The 25630-nt window shown below is 42.0% G+C and overlaps 1 protein-coding gene across 1 annotated transcript in view; it reads right to left on the bottom strand.

Annotated features, from left to right (window-relative positions):
* Window positions 1-25390, bottom strand: part of SKAP2 (src kinase associated phosphoprotein 2) — a 106529-nt gene extending 81139 nt beyond the window's left edge. The window contains exons 1-4 of the mRNA XM_035128877.3: window positions 25330-25390; window positions 19186-19291; window positions 14755-14780; window positions 5966-6073 (exon numbers count right to left, since the gene is read on the bottom strand). Of these exons, the coding sequence (XP_034984768.3) occupies window positions 5966-6073; window positions 14755-14780; window positions 19186-19291; window positions 25330-25378 (289 nt within the window). The 5' untranslated portion in view covers window positions 25379-25390. The remainder of the gene's footprint in view (window positions 1-5965; window positions 6074-14754; window positions 14781-19185; window positions 19292-25329) is intronic.
* Window positions 25391-25630: the final 240 nt, after the last annotated feature.

Below are 25630 nucleotides of genomic sequence, written 5' to 3'. Positions count from 1 at the left end.
ATCCCTCGCAAGACAATTGGGGGTGTACACGTTAACATCCTACTGGGGCCAATGGGAACCTTCGCTCAAGCATAATTGCCATATGGGGGAACGATCTTGTTGAGATCAGTTAGAAGGACCGACCCTCCTCCAACCCTAAAATCTCAGTGAAGATTCTCCTCCATTCCAATAGGAGGCTTTTAAAAATCCCAATTCTTATGGCAGAGAAAGGGATATGTCAGCAATCTTTGTGTATGAATAGATGAAACCATGAAAGCAAGCGAATATCCACTTTTAGCCTTGGTCTCATATGCTACTGATACGTGACTCCTGGAAGTTTAGCTGTGATGGAATGAGGCCCTCAGGCTGGAAAAAAGTTCCCCACGCACAGTGTGACCCAGCATGCAGAAAGCTATTTCATTGCACAGCTTAAACTACCTTAACAGCTTAAACTACCTAAACTTCTCATAAGAATATAAGAGCAGCCCTGCTGGATGAGGCCATAGGACCATCTAATCTAGCATTCTGTTATCACAATGTCCAGTCAGATGTCAATGGGATGCCCACAAGCATCCTACACAATTAAGGCTGAAATACTATCTGAAGCAGAAAAGGGGACACTAGACAAGTGTGACAACCTTTCTCCATTACTTTTCCAAGAAACAAGACATAATACCCAGTGTTGTTTTTGAGTCTCTTTCCCAACTTCTTGCAAAAAAGCAATAAGCCAAGCAACGATAATACCACTGCTTCCCTAAAACATCACTCGCTTGAAGACATTTTTTTTGTATGTCAGACGAGGCTGTTCGCAAGTTCTATCACTCGCATGCTGCTATAAAGCCCATAGCCAACCACTTAACTATTTGCAATGAAACACGATGGCATTGCATAGGGCAGGCATGTCCAAAGTCTGTTTCGGGGGCCTAATTTCCTGGGGTAAAATCCTAAAAAAAAACCTAAAAAAAAAAAGCTCAACAACTTCAATCCTAAAAAGGGTTAACAGCTTTGGTTGGCACTCACGGCCCTTCACTTCATCAAATCTGGCCCTCTTTGAAAAAAGTTTGGACACCACTGGCATAGGGACTGCAAAGGGAACTGAGAAGCAGTGCAGTGTGTTGCATTGATATGAAATACAAACGAAGGGGTGAGAAGCAATGAAAGATGTCTCAAACAAATGAAGTTTAAGATTTAGCAGTCTTAAACTATGAGGAGGAGGAGGAGGATTTGGCCAACAATGGCCAAAAGGGTACAGAACATGTTTTTACCCTTAGAAGCTTGGCGAGACAAGGCAGAAGGGAAACTCTGTCGAAGTCATAAATGCAAGGTGGCTGCAAGCCAGTAAAGATCTTTGATGGCAAGAAAAAGGATGGCAGAAATGTGTTCGTGAAAACAAGTTACCATCTAATAGGGGTCAAAAGTTCCGTAAAGAAAATAGTGAACTAGGAATCAACCCAGTACGCCCTCCTCCACAGTGCTATATAACACAGCCCTAAACCTGAGTTGTGGTTTATTATGGTTACAACTCCTACAGGGCTGAGAACCTGTGGCTGCCCATTAGCTCAGTGCCAGTGTAAGGGTAACTGGCACCCTAGGAGAACTCCGAGTCACTGCCCCTCTTCACTCATATTATAACCCTCTGGGCATGGTAAGAAAAAGCACACTTTCTGCTTGTCCCACATCCTCTAGAGTCTAGACCAAGCTTCCTCAACCTCGGCCCTCCAGATGTTTTTGGCCTACAACTCCCATGATCCCTAACTAACAGGACCAGTGTTCAGGGATGATGGGAATCGTAGACTCAAAACATCTGGAGGGCCGAGGTTGAAGAAGCCTGCCCTAGAGGAGCTGAGGCTCATCTCAGATTAAGTCAAGATTAAGCCAATATAAAGGAGATTGCTACAGTCAGCATCAATTCCCGCAAGTGTGGAAGCAGGAAGGGTGCTACAATCGTGAAACCTGCTACTGCTTATTGTTATTATTTATTAAATTTGTATACCACTCTATGCCCATACAAAGTTGCAACGGTAGTGTATACATGCATTTCTCGAAGCAGTCATTGGCGCACATATGACTGAGTTGAGCTTAGGGCAGTTTGCATGTAAGAGAAAAAATTGCCGTGTAAAACTGCTGCAGTTTTTCTCTGCTTAAAGATCAAATGATCCCGCCTGTTATAAATCTGCAGACGTGTTTGCATTTCAGTATTTGAGGGGGGGGGGAATAGCACATCTCTTTTCAAGAAAATAGCAATGCTAATCGTGCATTGCAAATAAAACCACACCCCTTAGCTTTTCTGATTTCCAAGTATATCAAAGGAATGGTCATAGCACCATCAGGTCAAGGTCTATTCCTCACGACAAACGTATTAAGAAGAACTACGAACGTGCAACACTGTTGTGCTATACAGTACAAGATCCTGTCGTCTGTTTTGCGAGAAACCCGGTCGTCAATAAGTTGTTGTTTTTTTTAAAAAAAATCCTATTCAAAAATCAATTATCTGGAGTCTTTTGTATAGAGAAGTACCACACCTTTCAGACAACTGGTATTAATGGGCAGGCATGACTATAGAATCTCCATCCGTTTTTCTGACAAAGCGGCAACTACTCTAGCCTCTCATTGAAATTCCATTAATCTGGTGCAGCCGGCTCCAGTGTGAAAATCAAAACTCCATCTAACCCTTTATCAGTTCACAATAACCTACCAGTGAACTCTGCCTGTTAGCATATAGCAAGTTATGATTTGGCTATCAATCAGGCTGCGAGCCAATAAAATAAAAGCCGGCCAGGAACAGGGTGTCTGGCGAGAATTCTGCATCTTGCTTTATTCCTCGGCATGTTCCTTGGCAATTCTTTCCACCTTCCCCTCGACTTGCCGAACCTCTTTCTCTAAGGTGTCTGGAACTCCGCACTCTTCTCTTCCCGTGCAATTTAAATGCAGCCGGCAATCAAGACAGAGCATCACTGAAGTGCGCTTGAATTTCATTAGAAGATATAACTTATGCCACTTTACTACAGTACCTAATAAACCATAAAGGAAACCCAAACACATATGGCTGGAGGGAATAACTGGAAAATTAGGTGGCCATTGGGGAATGGAATGAACTTTTGAACCAAGGAAACGGTGGGGTGGAGGATATTTGTTAGAAAACAAAGTGGGGTGGGCATGAGAAGGCAGACTTTAAATACATATAGAGATATGGGGGGGCAGAGGGTTGATATTTTCAAGACGTGCAGAAATTTATTGACATAATAAAACAAACACATGTTTATTGCTTAGATAATCGATCAACGTTTGGATCTCGAGTTGGATGCCGAACACTTGGCGACAACCGAAAGGACAAAACAACTTCATCGTATTTGACAAAAAGGCCTTTTGGTGACCTGGGCTAACTTAGTTATACTGTAGTTACTGTTAAAAATAATTGCCTTCTTTCTAATTAATGCACACTGTTAGTCAAAGGTCAGACGAAAAAAGCAGGATTTTTTTTCCATACTACAATGTACCTACAGTCCTGCAAGCAGATTTTTGCTACACATTCTCAATTATCTTTCGACAAAACCCCAGTGTCAAATCAAAAGTTTGTTTATTTATTTATTTTAAAAAACTTGGAAATGGTGCTTTAATTCTTTAGGTGTACTATAATTACCGAGTATAGTGGTTTCCATTTAAATGGAGAAAAACAGTTTACTTGGACGTATAGCAATTTCATTCTTCTCAATAAGCGTTCTTGCAATCTTAACACCCGTTTCTGAATCTGAATATTTTAGGTGTGCACAATCACACGGAAACAAAGTTTGTGCATTTAAAAATACTGAATGCCAACGAAAGCACAAACAACTGAAACAAGTCTGAAAAGAAAGAATGGGCTCAATTTGGTGGCCTTAAATGTAACTCCTTTCTCTGTACACAGAAGCCTTCGAGATCCGCTGGCTACGTAGAGATTAATATGGATTTGCTTATTTTAACTTACGGAGCAGATATGAAAATGTCTGACATAGAGCAAAGCGAACACAATTCGCACCAGAGAAGGATAAATCTGATATTTTAACCAAGATACAAACAGCAAAATTCATAATTGCTTAGTTTGTATATCCTAGCAAACCATAGTCTGAAAGGAAGGAGCAAAGGGGATGTTGCATCTTTACTTTTCATTTAATAACCGATGGCGTTTTTAATGTCTGCTTCACCTTTGGATGGTGATGTACATCACCCTGAATTTTTATTTTTTTAAACTGAAAGACGGCATTACAGTGGTACCTCATGTTGCGAACAGGATCCGTTCCGGCGGCCCGTTCACAACATGAAAAAGGCCGCAACATGAAGCGCCTCATCTGCGCATGCGCATGATGCAATGTGGCACTTCTGCGCATGCGCAAAGCGCAATTTAGCGCTTCTGCGCATGCGTGCAGATTACGGACGCGCCGAACCCGAAAGTAACCCGTTCCGGGACTTCCAGGTTCGGCGCGTCTGTAACCTGAAAAGACGCAATATGAAGTGGATGTATCGTGAGGTATGACTGTAAAAAATAATGTTTAAAAAAAATTATAAAAAAACAGCAACCAAGTTGGAAACTTCTCAAACAGATAACCCGCACATTTATATCGGTGATACTTAATGCCCAAGCGTCAGCACCGTCGAATTCGCTTTCACAGACAAAAACGGTTGTCCATTTTTAAACAAACAAGGAGAAAACACTTCTCGCAACCGCTTCATTATGCCCAGTGTGCAGTAAGCCATAGGCAGAAAACACAGCTGCATATTTTGTTACAATATCAACCACGCCATTTAACACCGGGGGGGGGGGGGGAGATTCATCTAAAAATTGCATAGAATCTGTTTTGCCAACAAATATAAAAGGGGTAGTCAAAAGCTAAAGGTTATTTTATGGCTAGTTTTTCCTTTACTGTAGCATAAGTTGAATTCAGCAGAAGAGAACTCTGATCGCAGAGTTCTACCATATAAATGTAAAGATCCTGTTTTCTGAATCAGTTGTTAGAACGTTCATCACTTATGCACATGTTTGACTTATCCCTGTTCTGCAATAGATATAATTTTATACCTCATAAAAGCAATATATGTTTCCAAAGGGAATAATGTGAAAAACATAAAATGTGGAGTAGCATGTTGCAGGGAAGCATTATTTTCAAGCAGCAATTGAGTTGGAGCTACACAGTTTGATCATCGTATGACAGAAAGGAAGAAACAGTTGCTCACTTCCAAGTCTAAAATTTGGAACAACTAATTAGTATACATTGTTATGTGTATGCAAATTGTGATCTATCAACACTGTCAACTAGCAGAAAGAGATAGCTGCAAACAATGATGCAATAATCCCCACAGAATATTCACTTGTTCTTCTCTTCAAAAATGTAAGAATGATTAAAATTTGATATATAATAAACTTGGCCGGGGGGGGGGGAGTACTGTTCAAACGTAAGCACCAAAAATTGTTTGAACGAGAAACGTCAGTATATTAACGGGAAGACACACCATAAGAACAATTAATTTAATATTTTATGAACTCGCTCTGTTTCAAGTGTGCCCCATGCAAAAAAACACAAATCCATCAAACGAATTCTTTTTCATTATTTATACACTAAATAAAACAAGTACAGTAAAATTAAGCAAGAATCTGATGCTGAATTAAGAACAGATTTGTCCTAAAAGTGGGGGGGGGGTTGAATCTGAGTGTATCAGTTGCCGATTCATTTGTGGGAGGGCAAGGAGGAAAAACTAAGAGATCTATTTTGGCTACTGAAACAAACAAGCAAATGTGCGTTTTTTTAAAAAAAAAATCCCACTGTATCTTATTTTTAGCCACTAGAGAGAGCTCTTCAGTTCCTTAAGGGTCTTGGGAAGGTAAGGAACAGGACCCACATGGTTCGCTGCTCATCTGTTTCCCAAGAACTGCACCAGCTCAGAGACACTGGCAGCCAACAAAACTCCCAAATCACTGTGATTTGGGTACCTTGAGACAAAGAGAAGCACTTACCATCAGAGGGGCCTTCATCCTCTTTATCACAGCGGTCAGATGCTACAGAGATATTGTCAGGAGGCACAGGGCAAAGGCCTTCACGCTCTTCCCCATCTTCGAGTTCTCCTGCACAAACCAAAATATTTATCAGGAGTTAAGACAGGCTCCTTTCAGTTTAGTTATACACATATTCATCGCGAGGCGAATTTCAAAGTAAAACATCACCAAAAAAAACCACACAACCCGAATCCAAAAGTAAGCTTTCCCCTCAACCCAGTTACCTCAGAAGCATGGTTGAGATAAAAGTTACAGTAAAGAACAGGGGTGCCAACTTGAATAAAAATGGGGGAGGGGGACCAGGTAAGCCTCACCGCACAAAATTAATCACAAGATGTGGTACACACAAACCATTTGAATGACAATGCCCATCAAGTTGGGGGGGGGGGGCTCCAATATTTTATTGGAGGGGGCAATAGGAATGGGCTCCTATGGTAAGGTTACCAGATTTTTTTTTCAATGAATCCGGGGACACTTTTCAAATTCAGTCGGAATGATAGGACTTTGTCAGGGGGCTGATTTGTAAATCCGGGGGCTGTCCCCGGGAAACGGGGGCGTCTGGTAACCTTATATGGTAAAGAATGAGAAAGAAGAGTTGGATCCAAAATAAAGTTAGCTGAGCTTAAAATAAAAAAATGTGATGTTCAAATCATGGCTAGCATTCCATTAATTTCAATCGAGCTAAGCTTAGTAGAAATCCTCACTCGGCCATGAAATTCACTGGGTAAGCCTGTTATTTTCTCTACCTCACAGGGTTGTGAAGATAAAATTAGGACGACGACGATAGCTCTGTACGCCACCTTGAGCTCCTTGGAGGAAAGGAGATATACCGGTAAATGTAAAAATAAACTCAACTTTACTCTGGATCCAACATGAAGTGTTTGAATGAGGAACGGCTTGTCAGCACTATCTAGGTGCAGATTCCATTAACTACCATAATATCCCTTCCAGCAGAAACCCAATGCAATAATTCATTTATTAACTGGGGGCGGGGGGGAGGAGGAGGACCATGTTTTATTAGCTACACAGCAATATGTGCTTAAACGTAACATTTGATTTAGTGCTTTCTCTGACCATTCCAGCATAACAGCCACGCAACGCTGACATGCCATTGGTAGCACAATGTAGTGCGGTTTCCCTGCAGTAAACGTTAGTTTGCCGCGGCAGCAAATCTTGGGCCATGTGTGGTATGACATACTTGTGACATGAACGCTTCATCACCCATCCACCTGCCAGTTCAACCTATATCTATCATGCCATCACTCAGTCCACTTTTCAGCAGCCTTGCAGTAGGGTAAACTCAGCATAGATCCACTCAACACATGCACTCACATAACACCCGTTTGGTCTTATGAATGGGCCCTTTAGCCTCTGTCGCTTGTCAAATCCATGGCTACTTGAACATTCGCTTCACAGTGTTGATTTGCAACAGTGTGTTGCACTGAGCCCTATTACTATTATGAGCAGAGAGGGATTTAAAAACTTCTCTTCAGATGTTATAAAATAAATGTAAATGCCCTCCTGGAAATATTCGCCTCCTAAAGCATTTCTTTTAAGGAAGGGCAGAACCCAAAATGATAATTAGTGTCCAAATTCCACAGCAATTTAAATCCTGGACAACTGCTATTTGTCTAGCTCACCTTGTGCTTCCCCAAAAGCTACAACTCCCGGGGCTTCTTTGTAATCTGGATGTGTCTTAGCTGAATCCACCACAATGTACAGAATCAAAATAATTGCAACTATTTCTAGCTAACGCATGAGTGCGCCTTCTGAGTATCTTTCAGCCCCTGGAACGCTGATGAAAGCAACATTTAAAGCTTACAGAAAGAAGAGAATATCCCCATGTGTTTGAAAAATGCAGTCTCGTTAATCTGAAACCTCTAAACTGAAGTTTCAAAGTGTTTCTTACATACATTATAATACTCGATGAATTTGAATCATTAAGAAATGATGAACACAGGAAAGATAAAGTAACAGAGGCTTGCTCGGCCTCATTTTGTCACAGAGTTGTGAACACAGACCACAGCCAGCGTGGAATCACAGAAACCTCTCTGTCGTAAATGGGAAGCAAGCCCAGTAAAGGCCAGATCACATGGCAATTTCAAATTTTAGGTCCACCACTCCAGCAGGGATCCACAAAGCCTCATCCCCATTGGCAATTATCCTCCTCCACTATTGATAACCTACTTAAGGAAGGGATCTCTGTACTAGATCATGAAGACCAATGATAAGGGCGGGCAGTCACAGAACATTAGGAAGAGGGGAAGAGGAAGACTATACTAAGAAGTGTGCATGCATATGTAATAAACGTGTATGCATATGTAATTAATAAAATATATTAAACGCATATTTGAATAAAGTATTCAAGCTACATCACATGCACTTTGCTGATGCCCCCAGAATCAAATACAGTGGTGCCTCGACTTACGAATTTAATCCGTTCCGAAGGCACCTTCGTAGGTCGAAAAATTCATAAGTCGAAAAGCGCCATTGGAAACGTGATTTCCCATAGGAATGCACTGGAAACGGAAAAATTCGTAAGTCGAAGCAACCCCATCTAAAAATTCGTAAGTCGAAAAAACCCTATCTAAAATCGGTTTCCGTTCGGATGTCGAGAAATTAGTAAGCGGGCGGCCATTTGCCCCACTCGTAAGTCAAAAAATTCGGTTGTCGAGTCGTTCGTAAGTCGAGGTACCACTGTATTCCAATTGAATACTTTGGGGAGGGGAGTCACAAATATTTACCCAGCACATAAAATTAACACAGAGCACTTCTTATGTCTTGTATACTAAATATGTCAAAGATGATGATGATGATTAATTTATTTATACCCCACCCATCCAGCTGGGGGGGCTCCCAACAGATTAAAAACAGAATAAAACATCAAATATTAAAAACTTCCCTGAACAGGTCCCAATCAATTTATTACAGCATTGGAAAAATGCCCAATCCATCTAGCCCACATCACTGACACCATTCCAGCCCACAATGTCGTACTGCCATGCCACTCAACAGCTGAGGGATACCAAGGGAGAACTGAAAGGAAAGACATGGGAGGATGAGGGTGGAAAAGAGAAGGGACCGAAACAGGGAGAACAAGCTAAAATAACGAGGAGGACACCCATCCTTTCCCTGGTGGCTACTTCCTCATATTCTTGGAGGAATAGCAACAGGAACTGGGCTCAGAATCCAGCTCTCCCCTCTAGCTCCTGCAGCTGACACGAGAGGCTTGGTTCAGAGTGCTGCTCTCCTGTTCCTCCAGTATTTTGGTAGAACCATCCACAAAGAAAGAGGCGAGAGTCCGTCCATGTCAGCCTGCTCACTTCCTCAACTCGCCCGCTGTTCTTCCCTACCAGAAAGCTCGTCCACTACCCCACTTGTGCATCTCTCTCAGGGGGGGTGAGATTCTTCGTGGGAGGCGGAGGTCAGCATGAAAGCACAAGTCTGAGACCTGGGAAGCACATGGTACCCAAGCTACAAGGGCCAATTCCTACCCTAGGAGTTGAAGATAATGGTTGGAGGTTAGCCCAAGCCAAAACTGTGGACTCCCAACTATCAGCAAAGTTTGTTTCATTTCCATTTCTATGTGATAAGGCAAATGGTCATATGGAACTAGTTTTCCCTCCCTTCCCTCTAGTTGATGGGAAGCAACAGTGGCAGAGAACTCTTGATTTCATGCCCTGCTTGTGGTCTTCCCAGAGGGATCCAGTTATCCACCGTGGGAAGCAGGATGCTTGGCTAGATGGGCCTTTGGCCGGATCCAGTCGAGCTCTTCTCACGGTCCTCATTTGGAAGTTGTATACATACTAGAGAGTTTGGATTCGGCGCAGAATTTTATTCTATGTTTTATGGAGAGCAGACACAGCCCTGATTACATTTCTCAATGTTGTGATGAAAGTGGCACGAGGAATATCATTTTTTAAAAAAAAGTTTAAAAAAAGTACTCAAGGCCTCCAAGATTTGTGGAAAGGCATTAAAAAGCACCAGATGTCTATATCTGCTAAGTCTGTCCATTTAAAAAGCCAACGTTAAGTGGGCTGCTTCCTCCTCAAAAGATTTAGACAAGATATACAGCATACTTAAAACTAAACCAAACATACCAATGCCCTCTTTCATGCAACAAAAAGAAGTGAGCTTTTGCTTTAACAAAAAAGTGTGTTATAAGAGCCAAACAAAGAGTTCATGTGATGAAGGATGCAACGCAGTTCACTTTAACATGTCCAAATTTCCTCTTTAAAAAAAAAACAACAACTCATTATACACACACACACATAGATCGGGCCCTACGACCAACACTCTACAGCTTGTCAAAGGGAACCACATTTGAAACAATGAATGCTGTGCCTTCGTTCAGTCAGGAGTCACTCTTGAGCTTCTCACCCAATAATAATAATAATAATAATAATAATAATAATAATAATAATAATAATTGTCCCCTTGACAGGTGCCTTGTGTCTACTAGCATACCTGGGAGGGGGAAGGAAATCAATAAAGCAAAGCGTTCAGTTGGTATCTATGTAACAGAAAACTAAACTACAAAGGAACAATAAGCATCAGGTAAATGTATCCAATACAATTTGCAGGCATAATTGAAAGCATTACAGCCTAATCAGACATCTAAAAGCAAGGCATGTTCAAACGAAATGTCTATAGACTCATTAGCGGGCAGCCATTCCATTATAATCATGCATAATGTCAGCGATGCCTTGAGCCTGTGCCAATGACAACAGCATAAATTTTGCATCTCATTTCTGCAGTCATAAAATTAATGATCAGTTTAAAAATACTTCTTTATAAAAAAGTTATTACACAAAGAAAAAGCATGAATGTGTCCCTGTGACATAGCCAGGAGGATAATTAAGAGACTAATGCTCATTAATATGGTTTCCCCAGAACAACCTTTGATTTATCCTAGAACTTTAAAAAAAAAGTTTCATTAATTAAACACATTTAATGGTTACCGGGAAAAATACACTTCGTATTTTCTTTCGTCTGTGATTTAATCACTTATGTTTTGAGGGTAGGATGCTTTAACTTGCTCACAATATGACACACAGTACCTGACCCTTCTTTATTAAATAGCATCTTTTTTCATTTATAGTATTATTTGCTTATTGATCCCAGCAGATAATGGCGTTGCACTAAATACGGGAAGCTAGTCACTTAAGTCCATTGTTAATGGAATTCCCAGTTATCGCAATAAAGATGTCAGATTGACTTTGCATCAGCTTCATATCAAGGAATCGGTATTTTATAGTGTCTTATATGTTTTCTAACACAAGTGAACTCTCTTCCGCCTATGCTCTCCACAACAAGCGGAGTGTTTTGACATCATCAATATTTCCTTCTGTCACAAAACCCGCAATAAAGGAGCCATCAACATATATTTCAGTCAATACGTTTGAAGCAAACTGTTGCTGCTCTGAGAACCCTCCCCGCCTCTCAAATCCCTAGACATATGTACAGTGTTCACTATCTAACTAACCCATGGTCTCAAATTGCTCAAAGTTCCATCTCTAAAAAGTCTCTTCATCTTCTGCTATATCACATTCCATTAGGAATTAAGCTGCTCGTTCATCCCACTACCAAACACCTTATGCAGTGCTCTTAGCAAATTAACCAGTTGTGTATCTAATTATATACATTTTAGACCCTTTAGTCCCTAATTTCATTTCATTTTTTAAAAAGGAGTCTTTCTGCTATTTTAAAAACAAATAGCTATACTATCTTACCCCACTCTTTTGTGGTGCTTTGGCCTGTATATTACTTAGATGTGTTCCCCACAAAAGGGAAGCCCAGGTTTTGAACTCAAGGAGAAATTCCCTTACCACCAATAACAGTAAATGAGCATGTGAGTACAATAGTACCTCGGTTTGCGAACGCAACCCGTTCCGTGGAGGCGTTCGCTCGCCGAAGGCACGCTTCTGCGCATGCGCGAAGTGCCGATAGAGCGCTTCTGCACACACACACACACACTGTGCAGGTCGCGTCTGCGCATCCGACGCCGTGGAACCCGGATGTAAACACTTCCAGGCCCGCGGCATTCATAAACGGAGGTAGTCGTAAACCGAGGTTCCACTGTACATACGCATGTATGAAGCTCCTTACACAGAGTCAAGATTGTTGGCACATCTTGCCCAGGAAGGACATTGTTAGAGAGTGGACCGGGCAGCGCAAGCCCTGGGTCTTCTGCAGGGGACCTGGGAATCACCTGCTTTTAAACCATAATTTCCCTGGTATCACCATTATCTGGTTGGTGGTAACCGGGTGTGTCATAAGGCAAAGTGCTGATGAACCCCCAGCCACTCATTGTCTTAATTTGCCCAGAGGCTTATGCCAAGACTCCTTCAAGTACAGAGCAAGCACAGGGAGGTGCTAGTAGTGCAGTGGAGAGTGTTGTTGTTGTTTATTAAATTGTTGCTGTTTATTAAATTTCTATACCACCCTTCATCCAAAGATCACAGGGCTGTTTACAATACAGTCGTACCTTGGAAGTCGAACGGAATCCGTTCCAGAAGTCCGTTTGACTTCCAAAACGCTCAAAGGCCAAAGCGCAGCTTCTGATTGGCTGCAGGAAGCTCCTGCAGCCAATCAGAAGCCATGGAAGCCCCATCGGACGTTCGGGTTCCAAAGAACATTTGCAAACCGGAACACTCACTTCCGGGTTTGCGGCGTTTGCAGGGAGCCAAAACGTCAGAGTACCAAGGCGTTTGTGGTCCAAGGTACGACTGTACAAAAATACAAACCATGGTAACAATCAAAAACAATAACCCCAACACACACAGTTTAAAAGGCCATAGACTGTTTAATTAGCCAAAGGCCTGGAAGAAGAGGAATGTTGTTGCCTGGTACCTAAGGTAAAGGTAAAGGGACCCCTGACCATTAGGTCCAGTCGTGACCGACTCTGGGGTTGTGCGCTCATCTCGCATTATTGGCCGAGGGAGCCGGCGTATAGCTTCCAGGTCATGTGGCCAGCATGACAAAGCCACTTCTGGCGAACCAGAGCAGCACATGGAAACGCCGTTTCCATGGGGGACCCAGGTGGCGCTGTGGGCTAAAGCACTGAGCCTAGGGCTTGCTGATCAGAAGGTCAGCGGTTCGAATCCCTGTGACGCGGGGGAGCTCCCGTTGCTCGGTCCCAGCTCCTGCCAACCTAGCAGTTCGAAAGCACATCAAAATGCAAGTAGATAAATAGGAACCGCTATAGCAGGAAAGTAAACAGCGTTTCCATGCCTGGTACCTAAAGGCATGTAATGAAGGGGCCAGGCGAGCTTCCCTGGGGAGAGCATTCCACAAGTGCGGAGCCACCACAGAAAATGCCTGTTCTCATGTCACCGCCCTCTGGACCTCTCGCAGAAAAAGCACATGAAGAAAGACCTCAGGTGATGATCACAGGGTCCCGATTGGTTCATATGGAGAGAGGCGGTCCTTCCTTGTGCTATTTCGGTCCCGAGCCAGTTGTTGCTATTTGGAAACGAACTGAAAGCCCCACTCTCATAAAGAACTCACATCTATGCTTCTGTGGACTAGGATCAATTTTAAATAATTTGCTCATTAGTATTTGCTATGCAATATTGATTTCTCTCTCTCTCTTTTTCTTTTAAAAAGCGCTGTGCTTGGACCAGGCAAAAGAGTATTTTACCAATAGTAAAGTTAGGGTTTTTTATCTGCTGCTTTTATCCTTTCAGATTCCAAATTCCACTACTGGGAACTGGCAGTAACTTTTGTGTGGATGTCATGCGCGCTTGTAAACAAGAAACACATTTTCTGTCTGAGATATGTGCCACTTACAATACTGGCACCAATCCATGCTAAACATTTCTATTTGCAAGCTGCCCTGAACATATCCCTGTTGAAGGCTGGCATACAAATGCTAAAGATAAAATAAACTCTTATTATGTCCTGGCTAGGATCCCCACGCTATTGCAGGTAGCAGAGAACCTACTGTAGTTCCATATACTTTTTTTTTTTAACCTCATGCTGTGACCCTCATGCTAGCATTCACAGTCCACAGGTCATGACCTCATGAATTAGCATCGTGAAAATAGGGCCGTTTCAGATTCAGAACAGATCACTGTAACAGCCTGCTTTTAATGAAACTATAAAGGTCTGTTTCAATACATGCACTAGGCGATTATAGGCAAACCACATTAGAGTTTCCCATTTCAGCATTTCAGATCTTGTTCCCACATATAAAAAACTAAAAGTACAATACTGGCAAATGCAAGAAGCAATTTCTTTTGCTTAACACCAACACCAGTCAGGGAAACAAAATCTGTATTAATATGTTTGTGCTATATCACAAACTTCTAGACAATAATTTCTATTTTGAACATATTCAATTTCTGCTGAAACGTCCATTTAAAACTTGGGGTTCATTTAAAGAGCTTGGGGTTCACGTTAGAAAGGTGATATTAATTAATTTCTAAAGGAAATAATCCTTTTTTAAAGTTTGGAATGTAATGATTAGTTTGGTTGTTCTTGTAGTGGCGTGTCTTTTCCCTTTTTTTAACAACACAAAAAGTTCACAAAAGGAAAAATCCCACAAGCTGTCCTCTTTTTCCTCCAGCAGGGGGAGCTAGCATCCTCATCCATGAAAAAGTCAACACGCACACACAGTGCTCTGGACCCTTGAATTTTGGGATTTTAAATTGTACAATAGTACATTGAATAAAACCAGAGATCGGTTTAAAAGCCTACCAGTGAGCAAGATTTCTATGCCACGTGCAAATGAGTAGTCATATCCTTACCTCTTTCAGGAAAGTCTTGTGGGTAGCTGCAGAAGAGGAAGTGGGGGATGGGAAAGAGAGGATAATGTAAGTATTTGGAAAGTCTTAAGGCTACTTATTTTAAAAAACGGGGAGAAATACAACAGACAGAAAAACCAACAAGAGACACTGAATATTTTAACGCTAAGTGAAACAATCAAGAGAATATTTTACTAGCTTTAAGATGCCCTTCGAGATATTAAATTAAAGGTTTGCACGCTTTACACGATTTGCATGTTTACAGGAGCAAACAGAGACTTTATCTGGTTGGGATGCATGCCGTCTCCAACTTTAAGATCAATATATTAATCTGGAAAACTGATAGGTGTTTAAGTACGGCTCTGCAAAATACCTATTGACAGATAAGAAAGATTAGGTAAATCAAATGAACAAGAAAATCAATTAAGTTAAACTTGGCAAGAACATTTTGAACACAAAAGAGTGAAGGTGCAAGTATCGGTAAAACTGATGAAATACAAGGAAGGAGCAAAAGAAAACAAAAACAGAAAATGCATTAAGCCACTTAAGTGAGCAGAGAACAAGCCCTCTGTATGTTGCCGGACTACAACTCCCATCAGCCTCAGCTAGCATGGCCAATGGTCAGGGATTATGCGAGCTGTAGTCCAACATCAGTGCAACATCTGTAGTGCAACACCTGAAATGCAACACACAACAATCTGGATGGAAGAGTAATGAGTAATGGAGCTTCAGAGCTGATCTAACTTCTGTGACCTTTTGAAGCCTCAACATGCACTGCTTAGAAACCAGGGTGTTTATATTGCTGATATAGATAAAATAAAATAAAATTAATGACTGAAGCACCAAGAACTTGTCGCTGTTGGTACTGCAACAAGCAGCCTGTGGAGATCCACAGTAGTTTGGTACTCATATGGGGCACTGCCTGTTCAAGACGCATTTGATGTTCTTAGATTTCAATCCATGCCCACGGGATATCTGACCAGTAAATCCTTTAGCAGGCCAACAAATCTTTGCATACGCAGATCAGGCAGTGCTTTTTTTTCTGGGGGGATGCAGATTTTGTAAATCTAAGTTTTGTCTCATTGAGGGCCAGTAGTTCAATATGAGTAGGAAAATGAGAGTACCACTAACTATATATATATATATTTTAAAAAGCACTGAGATCAGGACAGATCAAAACACTGTGCACTAAATCCAGTATTGCCCTTTATACAAATCGCTGAGGGATAAATGCCTCTATTCATTTCGGGGGGGGGGTCACAGTTCCATGGGATGTGTTCAGAATTATATGGCTGTTGCCTGGTGACAAGTTTGTTACCTGCAGAGGAGATTTAGCAGTATATGCACTAGCAATGAGAAAGTTATGGGCTACTTTTTTTAGCCAGAACACACACACAGGGGGGGGGGACACAAGATTTGGGAAACTTTACAGTCTTAAGCTCAGCTTGCAACTCTGAAAACTGGTATGTTTTAACTTACTATCTGATTGTCTTGGGGCCTTGTGCATTCTTGTGTGTGCAATGTTTTATAACAGCAATTGACTATAAACAATAACAATCTGACTGATCTAATAGTTCAGTTGGTTAGAGCACAGTGCTGATAATGCCAGCGTTGCAGGCTCGATCCCTTTATAGGACAGCTGCAGATTCCTGAATTGCGTTGGGCAGGGTATCTTCCAACCCCACAACTCCATGGATTCTATGATCTCTATGTCCTCACTTCAGTCCTTGAGGAGTGTTGGCTCTGGCTTGTAATTAAGCAATTAAAACATGCTTACCAGTGCTAAATGTTACATTGGCTGCAAGTCATCAAAAAGATGACTTCTCTTTGCTAAAGTATTATATGCACAGACAAATCTTTCACAGCAGCTTACACTGACAAATTATATTCACAAGAATCACTGCACAGATTTGCAAGAATCTGTCTATTGCCCAGCTCACGAAAACCATTTCTCCAGGCCGCCATAAAGAATTACGTTGAGTCCGTAAGCAAGGTTTACATGTGTAAACTAGCCTGGAGGAATAGTACAAAGTAGGTCAAAGTTTTCTGTACAGAGCAAGTTCATTTCAAATGCCGGTCGGTCTGTTTACACAGAAACCACAGCAATCTCACTCCATTCTTCTGCAATTCTTCATTTTTCAGGAAACAATTATTCACAGGTTGGGTAGCATGCCATGATTTCTCTTATTAGGTAAATAATCTGTCTGGGTCAACCAAGAGCTCTGGTATTTCTAAATTCAGAGACTGGGTACACCGATTCGGCAGCATGCTGGCCTCTATAAGTCCACAAAGCTGACAAGCACTGGCAGAAGACCATGATAAGCTATTCCATCCAGACTGCAGACTTCCTACACTGAACCTCAGAGGTGCCAGAGAAAGAGAGACAGATTGCAATGCTGGAAACAGAAGCCACTGCTATTTAGATGTGCATTTGCATTCTAGTTTAAGAAATTTAAAGGCACATTCCTTTAGAGCCAGTGTGGTGTAGTGGTTAAGAGCGGGAGACTCGTAATCTGGGGAACCGGGTTCGCGTCTCCGCTCCTCCACATGCAGCTGCTGGGTGACCTTGGGCTAGTCACGCTTCTTTGAAGTCTCTCAGCCCCACTCACCTCACAGAGTGTTTGTTGTGGGGGAGGAAGGGAAAGGAGAATGTTAGCCGCTTTGAGACTCCTTCGGGTAGTGGTAAAGCGGGATATCAAATCCAAACTCTTCTTCTTCCTTTCACAATTTCCCATCTCTCTGAGATGCCAAAGAAATGCAAGCAACCCAACCACATGCACAAACGACTGTAAGGAAAGACCCCCCAAAAAAAATCCTCAAAAGAACCCAAGAGGAACAGAAATGCTTTACTCATATTACTCATCAGGACGGAAAGCCATAAAAAGGTAGTACAGTTCTTTCCTTTTCCCAGTACTGACTTGTATTTTAACAACTCACCTGCTAGCCACAGGCAAGTAGGAATTCCATACAGGTGAGTGAACAAGCTTGTTGGGGTGAGATGGATCTCACCATCTCTCCTCTGCCTGTCCGCTTGGTTTCCATGCTACAGAAACAGAGCTGGAGGGGAGGTTGTCCTCCTCCTCCTCCATCACTCTGCTTAGTGGAAGGCAGCTTTCCTCTCTTTTTTTTAACTAACCTACTGAGAAGCAGCAGCCTGTGTTTCTGTCCTGGCTGCAGAACAAAAGACTCTTCTCTGCTGAACTTTTCACAACAAGCAAGAAACAACCACGTCGCAGTAGCCTGGCCACGTGGCATGTCCCAAAGCGGACCAGCATAATCAAAACCATTTAAATGGCAAGGATCTGGAATTTACAGGCCATGTTCACACATAATGGTGTGCCAATGTTTCTGGGTAATCACGGTTTATTGTGATGAACCCTGACCATGTGATCATCATCTGAGGCTTTTCTTTGTGTGCTCCCACTATGGGAGTTTCAGAGGCTGGCAACATGAGAATGGGTGTTTCAGGCCTGGCACCATTTTTATCTTTTTCCAGGCATGAATCTGGGCTTAATTTGAAGGATAGCACTGCAGCTTATTTTAGCGGGGAAGGATCAGTAATTGTATTTTTAGGTTTTTATCGGTTGTTCTTAACTGGTTTTAAGGTATACAGCTTTGGGTTACTCTCAGGACCAGATTTAGGTTCGATGAGGCCCTAAGCTGCTGAAGGTAATGGGTCCCTTTATGTGTCCAGCTGTCCTTTGTCAACAACAAATTGTCACTGCTTTTTGTGTTGAATATATGCTACATGGTAACTTATGGACCTAATAGGTATCTAAAGCCATTTGCACATGAAGAATGTAGGCACCCTATATATAGAAATGATCGAACCAGTGATATTTTAAGGTGCAGGCTAGCAGGCGGGGCCCTTTACTTACATCATAGGAGCCTACACAGCAACAAAACACTGTGATCATGGAGCCCAAGAAAGTAAAATCTCTCACTGCCCCCATTTCTTCCCCTTCTATTTGCCAGGAGGTGACGGGACCAGTGGCCATGATCTTGGGTTTTTTTTATGTTGAGCTTCAGACCATATTTTGCGCTCTCCTCTTTCACCCTCATTAAAAGGTTCTTTAATTCCTCCTCACTTTCTGCCACCAAGATTGTGTCATCAGCATATCTGAGGTTGTTGATATTTCTTCCTGCAATCTTAATTCCTTAATAGTGAACAACAAACCATGAGTCAGAGGAGTGAAGAGGGAGGAGTGAAGAGGGAATTACAGCAGCATGCAATAGCATTCCACTCATTCAAAACAAACCACGATGACCCAGAAATTCTGGCTTACACTTCTAACTAAACACTGCCATTGGGTGCCCTCTTTCAGCCTCAGTTTTTCCATTGGTAAAATTGTGAAAAAATAATAATGATAGGTTTGATGCAGGGATAATTCACTTTCTGCAGTAAATGCACAGCATACATGCATAATTGCTTACTTGGACTTGATGTCTTTTATCTTCTTAATCAGAGCATCCCTCTTTTCCTTTGCTCTTTTGGATAAATTCTCTCCTTTTAGGGTATCCAATATAAATGTGTCGACATCTAAATCATGAAAGAATAAAGAGAGAGGAGAGAGAGAGATGAGTCAAAAGAAGAAATGATAATTTTCAGAAGATAAATACCTCTATTATGGCTTTTTTTTTCATAAGGCAATAATATCCAAACTATCTAATGGAATTACTTTATCAGTCCCAGGCATAATATAATTGAAAGATATTTCAAACTCTAAATTGGATAGATTTGTTCACTGCTGTGCTTATGCTTAGCACAGCAAATGCTGTTTTGACACTTGCCATCATTAAATGAACAAGAACCCAACAAGTTTTAATAAACTGTCAAAGTGTGTAAAATATATATACACCCCATTACTTGAGAAATTAAAGCTAGAAGACAATAAACTGTTCAAATGCATATATGATTGAGCAAGATCAAACATCATTTGGCACTTTCATTAACAAAAGCCCATTTTCAGAAGTGACCGTAGACTTATGATGTCTTCCTCTGGGTTAAAGCTGGTCCCAATTTTGAAAGCATGTGGGTAAAAGTGTCACATTAAAACTAGTCAATAATCTCAAAGGCATCGACAGTTTCATTCTATGGACAGAAGATGTGACACCAGAAAACTTAATATTTGAAAAACGACCCTATATTTTAAGTTTCACTAGATTTTGATCATTAGAAACATGGAAATAACATTTAACTTCGCACGCAGAACAAACTATGCAGTTTACATTCTTGCATTTTATTTCGTTTTTGTAATCCCCTTTGCGAATGATTAAATACCCTCCAACATCTAAATGCTTTGTAGTATTTTACTATGAGAATTGGGGGGGGAGGTTGCTCTGAGGGTGGAGAAGTCAGCGCATACAAACAAACAAGTCCCCTAAAGGAAGGACAACCTTTTAGCACAGTAAGAGGAAATTTGCCGGAATATGTTGAAAAATTGGCAAAGCAGCTTGTGAAATTAGCTGTAGTTTTATTTATTTGTGTCCCCCCCCCCCCACCCACACCCACACACATACACACTCACATATTGAGGAAAGTGGTCTCAAGTAGAGCAGGGGTAGAATCAAAATTTAAATGCCGAACCCGACTAGTTGGAATGGCAGGGGGGGAATTAGAACGGTCTTGAGGAAACTGAGCACCACTTTCTTAAATGCAAAAAACATAAACCCAAGTTTACATACTCTTAGATGTACCCATTTAAGTTTCCCTGACAGGTAACTGGAAGAAAAGCCAGCAGGACAAGATAACCAGGCCCAGTGTTAATTAAAAAAGAAGCTAATTGAGCAGCAAGTATATAAAAAAATACCCCATGCCATTTTTATTACAGATCTGACACTTACATCAAATTTATAGCAAAGACAATTGAACTATGTTTCAAATACTGTAGGCTATTTCAAGAATGTCAGTGGTCTCCTTTCTTCTCTCTCTCTTACTCTCTTAACTTCAATGTATGTAGCCTCATTTCAATACTGTTTTAATAGATGGTAATTGCAAAGGTAATCAGCTTAAATGATATCCACATAATGGTTATGTCTTATTCAGTTATCCAGAATCCATCTGTGATGAACATTCATTTCAGTAATGTTCAGACTGGAAATGAAGCACTATAAGAGTTCAATCTTTATGTCCGAGAACTAAATGTAGAAAATATCATATTCTACCTTGGCTAGATTGCCTTAACTGAGAGCATGGGCAGAAGAAATAAGGAGGGTGGTTACCATTCTTTTAATTATGGTCGCTAAATCAGTTTTATAGGATCAGACGGATCATCCATATTCACGATCTGCAACCTTGCCAACCTTCTCATTTTGTAAAACTTACTCCTCCTCCCCCCCAAAAAACTTTTGACCACTGTCTTAAAAGTAAACTAGCACATGACAGTATAGAAGTTGGCCATCCCTGGTCTAACCATATAGGTCTGCCAAAGAATATATCCGACTGTACTCACTGGACACAACACAACAGAGAGTTCGGCAAGATCAGTTTCCCAGGCTTGGGTTTCCAGCTGTTGTTGGACTACAATTCCCATCATCCCTGACCACTGATCCTGCTAGCTAGGGATGATGGGAGTAGTAGTCCAACAACAGCTGGAGACCCAAGTTTGGGAAACCCTGTACGAGACGTTCCTTGGGATCCCTTCAAACTCTATCATTCTATGATTCTATTATTCTAAGACTGTTTTGAAGATCAATAAGCAAATCCTAAATACGCTGAAATGAGAGCTATTCAGACCTATGTGATTCAATTCCAAATAATGTGCTTTTGTACAAACACTAGTATGTTGTAACTTGCCTCATCTTTGGATGAGGGCTGGTATATTAATTTAGATGAAGATTATGGTTATAGCCCTTGGAGCAGTTATGCAAAAGTAGATGATAGTGGTTATTTCTTCAGTAAAGTCCTAAAGACCAGATATATGCAAGCCCTTCATGTGGGTGCACTGATGTAGGCAAAATTAGATGAGGTGCAGAAGACAAGATGAGGCTCACAAGCCATCCCACTACCTGCAAGACTTCCTTGGAAGTCCAAAAGCATGTGCTATCTAATCTCTATTCTTACTACAGGTAGGTAGCCGTGTTGGTCTGGGTCGAAGTAAAATAAAAAAATTCCTTCAGTAGCACCTTAAAGACCAACTAAGTTTTTGTTTTGGTATGAGCTTTCGTGGTATCTGAAGAAGTGTGCATGCACACGAAAGCTCATACCAAAACAAAAACTTAGTTGGTCTTTAAGGTGCTACTGAAGGAATTTTTTTATTTTACTCTATTCTTACTGCAAATCCTCCCCTGAAGCACTACAGTCTGACTTATTCTGCTAAATATTTAAGACTCTCTTTCTTTCCCCATCCTCACTAGCCCTGACCCGTTCAATTTTCTCGCAACTATTTTAGGCAAGAATCTGTATGGGCATATCCAAGGCACTGAACAAACATTTAAAAGTTGCAATTGTCCAACCTGGAGAAATCTGGTCCAACAGCCTAATGGCCTATCATCCAGAAGGGTTATAATATACGATGACCCCACAAAAACTAGCCCTGGAACAAAGAGACTGGAGGCTTGTTTGCAGCCACTTATCACTAGCACCCCTTAACTTGTTTTAGTTTCTGATTTATCAAGAAGAAACAAATCCACTAATATGTCATTACATCTTGGGTTAATTAGTCATGTAAACAAGGCCAGAGTCAGGAGCAGTACATAGAAAGGCCAGGAGAGGTGCCCATCACCTCAATGCTGGACATTGCTCTTTCCATCTTTTTCATATTGATACAGGCTGCCTCAGCAAGTCAGAAACAGATATCCAAAAGAAACAGAGCATAATGCTCTGCCTAATGGAAGATGAGCAGAAGAAACTCCAAAAACATTGGTTTTCTTATGTCTTTAAAACCAGCAGGAAGTGCCTTCCTGGCCAGATGCATTTGGCAGCTGCCCAACAATCCAAAAAGTTGCCACCTAAGCATATTTTTAGGAGTTAACAAGAGTTTTCAGGAGCTTTTCTCTGTTTAATTCAGGTCAACCAACAAAATAATAGCTGGATGGAATCTTAATTGGTCAAGGCTCATCTGGGATGTAACAGGTTTTTCAGAATTTGTGAAAATATATTATTATTATTGCTTATTAAATTTCTATACCGCCCTTCATCTGAGGATCACAGGGTGGTTTACAAAATAAAAAAACAAAAACCCTGTGTGTTTTGTTTTTGTTTGTTACTGTGCAATGACATATTAGTACACAGTTTGTTACTGTGTAACACAGTTTTAAAAGTGGTAGATTAGCCAACGGCCTGGGAGAAGAGGAATGTTTTTGTCTGACAAGCCTCTCTGTGGAGAGCATTCCACAAACAGGAAACCACCACAGAAACCGTGTTTATGGCAGCCAGCCCAGTACTGGTGTTATATGCTTAAACTGTCTTGCCCAGTGAGCAACCAGGCCACTGAACTCTGCACCAGCTGAAGTTTTTTTGAACTGTCTTCAGACGTAGCCCCACATATAACGTTGTGCAGTAATCCAAACGAGAGGTTATCAGGGCATAGACAACACAAGTTAGGCTATCCCTGTCCAGATAGGGACGCAATGGGCCACCAGCAGAAGCTGATGAAGACACCACTGAGGCCACCTGAGCCTGAGGCAACAGCAATGGATCCAAAAGTACCCCCAAGCTGCATACCCACTCCTTCAGAGGGTGTGTAACCCCATCAAGAGCAGGTTACACACCCTCTGAAGGTGTGTATGAAAGATGTATTCCTTGGTGTTTTATTCTCACCTTGTAAAATTGATTCCCTTTCTCTAGTCTTAGGAATGTATATATGCATGCACGCAGCCTACACCTTTACTCTCGAACTCAGGACAAAAGGGAGAAACGTGCTAAGAGGAAGGCACGTTTGGCAAACGCTCACCGTGATCAACTCCCACCCAGAAACCGATGTCCCCACTGTGGAAGGTCATGTGGATCAGAGCTGTCTTTCCTATTGGGCTTACAGGCGCGTTGCGCCAGGGCACTAGCCTCTTGGGGTGCCCCAGTGAGTGGGGGAGCTGTGCGTCTTTGCCGGTGGCCTCCCCTTTCCCTGCATGCCCGCCAGATGTGCCCCGTCAACCATATGACTGGCGGGCGTGCAGCTTCCTTCCGCGGGAGGAGAGCGATCCCCACAGAGGCTTGGGAAAAGGTCAACAACTCTGGGAAACGGTGGGGGGGCCCACCGGAGGGATCTTTGAACCACAGCACCGGGTATGCTTAAGACGGCCCTGATGTGGATCCAGAATTGGCCTCCACGGTCGCTTACGGACTCACTGTTAAGACCGTGTTCATGAAGTGATCGCCAAAAAAGAAGCTATGTAGGTTGTTGGTGGGAGACCCTGCATTTATAAGCTTATGCTGCAATAAGTTAATTAGACTTTAATTAAGGTGCTTATAGGACCCATTTGTCTTGTATTCCTGCTCACTCTGAAAGAGGTTATTTAAACAAGTTGACTCTTAACCCCATACTGTACATATTTAAACAGAAAGTCCCACTCAGTTCAACAGACTGTCCATTCAGGTAAATGGGCATAGAATTGTATCATTAGGAATTGGGGGGGGGGCACAGGTTCTTCATCCCAGGCAGAAAGAAAAATCACAAACACAAAAAGGCCACTACTTGGGACAGGAGAAATTGAGAGTTTATTCCAAAGTTTCTTGAAAGGGAGTAAAAGAAGAACTTCATAGCGGAAGTTGTAGATTACCAGTCACAAGATGCATTTGTCAAGATGAGCGATGCAAATTTCAACAAGGAAGAGTGTATATTGGGCGACACAGGAAATGCAGTACAGTCTAGTACAGAACTGTTCTCCCATTTGTCAGATGCATGAAAATGTAAGCAAATATGTGGACTTCATAGGCCTCTTTCATTTGGTTAAAGAGGAAGCTTCTAAATTTTGGCCTTCTTCATTTAGTTCACTCCACCACCCTGTACTCACACATAAAAGCAGGTTGTGATTGGGGGGGGGGGAAGAGTCAGGCAGCTGGCTGGACACATTGAAGCACTTTAGTTCCTCAAAGAAACACTCTTAACTATGCTTTGCAGTGCTTTTTTCTGGGGAGATGCAGGGGTATGCATACCCCTAAACATCTTTGTACTTTTGTCCATTTGCTATATTTATTTTTCCCGATTTGAACTATAAAATGGTGATTTTCTTGAGTCAAAACGAAAGTACCTCTAAACATTTTTTAAGAAAAAAAGGCCTGTATATTTGTATATACATAATTTAACAATTTGCCCAACAGCTTCCAACCTGTTCCTCCCTTTCCCAGGAGGCTTTTCTTAGCAAAACTCCTGGATGATATTATTACCTACAATTCTCCAATTTTCGTTTCTCTCCCCTAGCTGGAAAAACCTATTCACAATAAGTTTTTTTCCCCTATCCGGCTTACAGAGCACCAGTCACATCTTCCTGCCACATCGCCCCCTTCCCGAGACTTCCCTTACCCTCCTCCCTGTAACTCCACTCTACCCTTCGTCCCAGAGAAACTTCTACCGCAGCCGCAACCCCGCACTGAATCTTTCCCAGGCGCGCTGAATCTTTCCCAGGCAGCTGAATCTTTACCTGCAAGGAGGCTGCTGACCTCCTCGGGGATGGCGGGGGAGCCGTGCATGATGCGCCAGAAAGTTGCGAGAGAGAGGCAGCTGTTCGGCGGCTCCGTCAGGGAAAGACAACGGCCCCGCCCACTTTGCCCGGCTCCGGGAAGTTCAGTCAAGGAAGGCACAGGCAGCAAGGTGGAGGGCGTGGCTACACTTTTCTAACCCAGGGGTGCCCCGCCTATTAGGTCGGTCTGCGCATGCTCATTCAGCCGTCCGCTTGTGTTACACTCAGTCGCGACTTCCTCGTCTGCTATGGTTACAGGCGC

Source organism: Zootoca vivipara, chromosome 11, assembly GCF_965207765.1.
Source record: "Zootoca vivipara chromosome 11, rZooViv2.hap1.1, whole genome shotgun sequence".
Taxonomy (NCBI): Eukaryota; Metazoa; Chordata; class Lepidosauria; order Squamata; family Lacertidae; genus Zootoca; species Zootoca vivipara.
The sequence above is the reverse complement of the archived record's forward strand: the minus strand, read 5'-3'. Positions and strand labels throughout refer to the sequence as shown.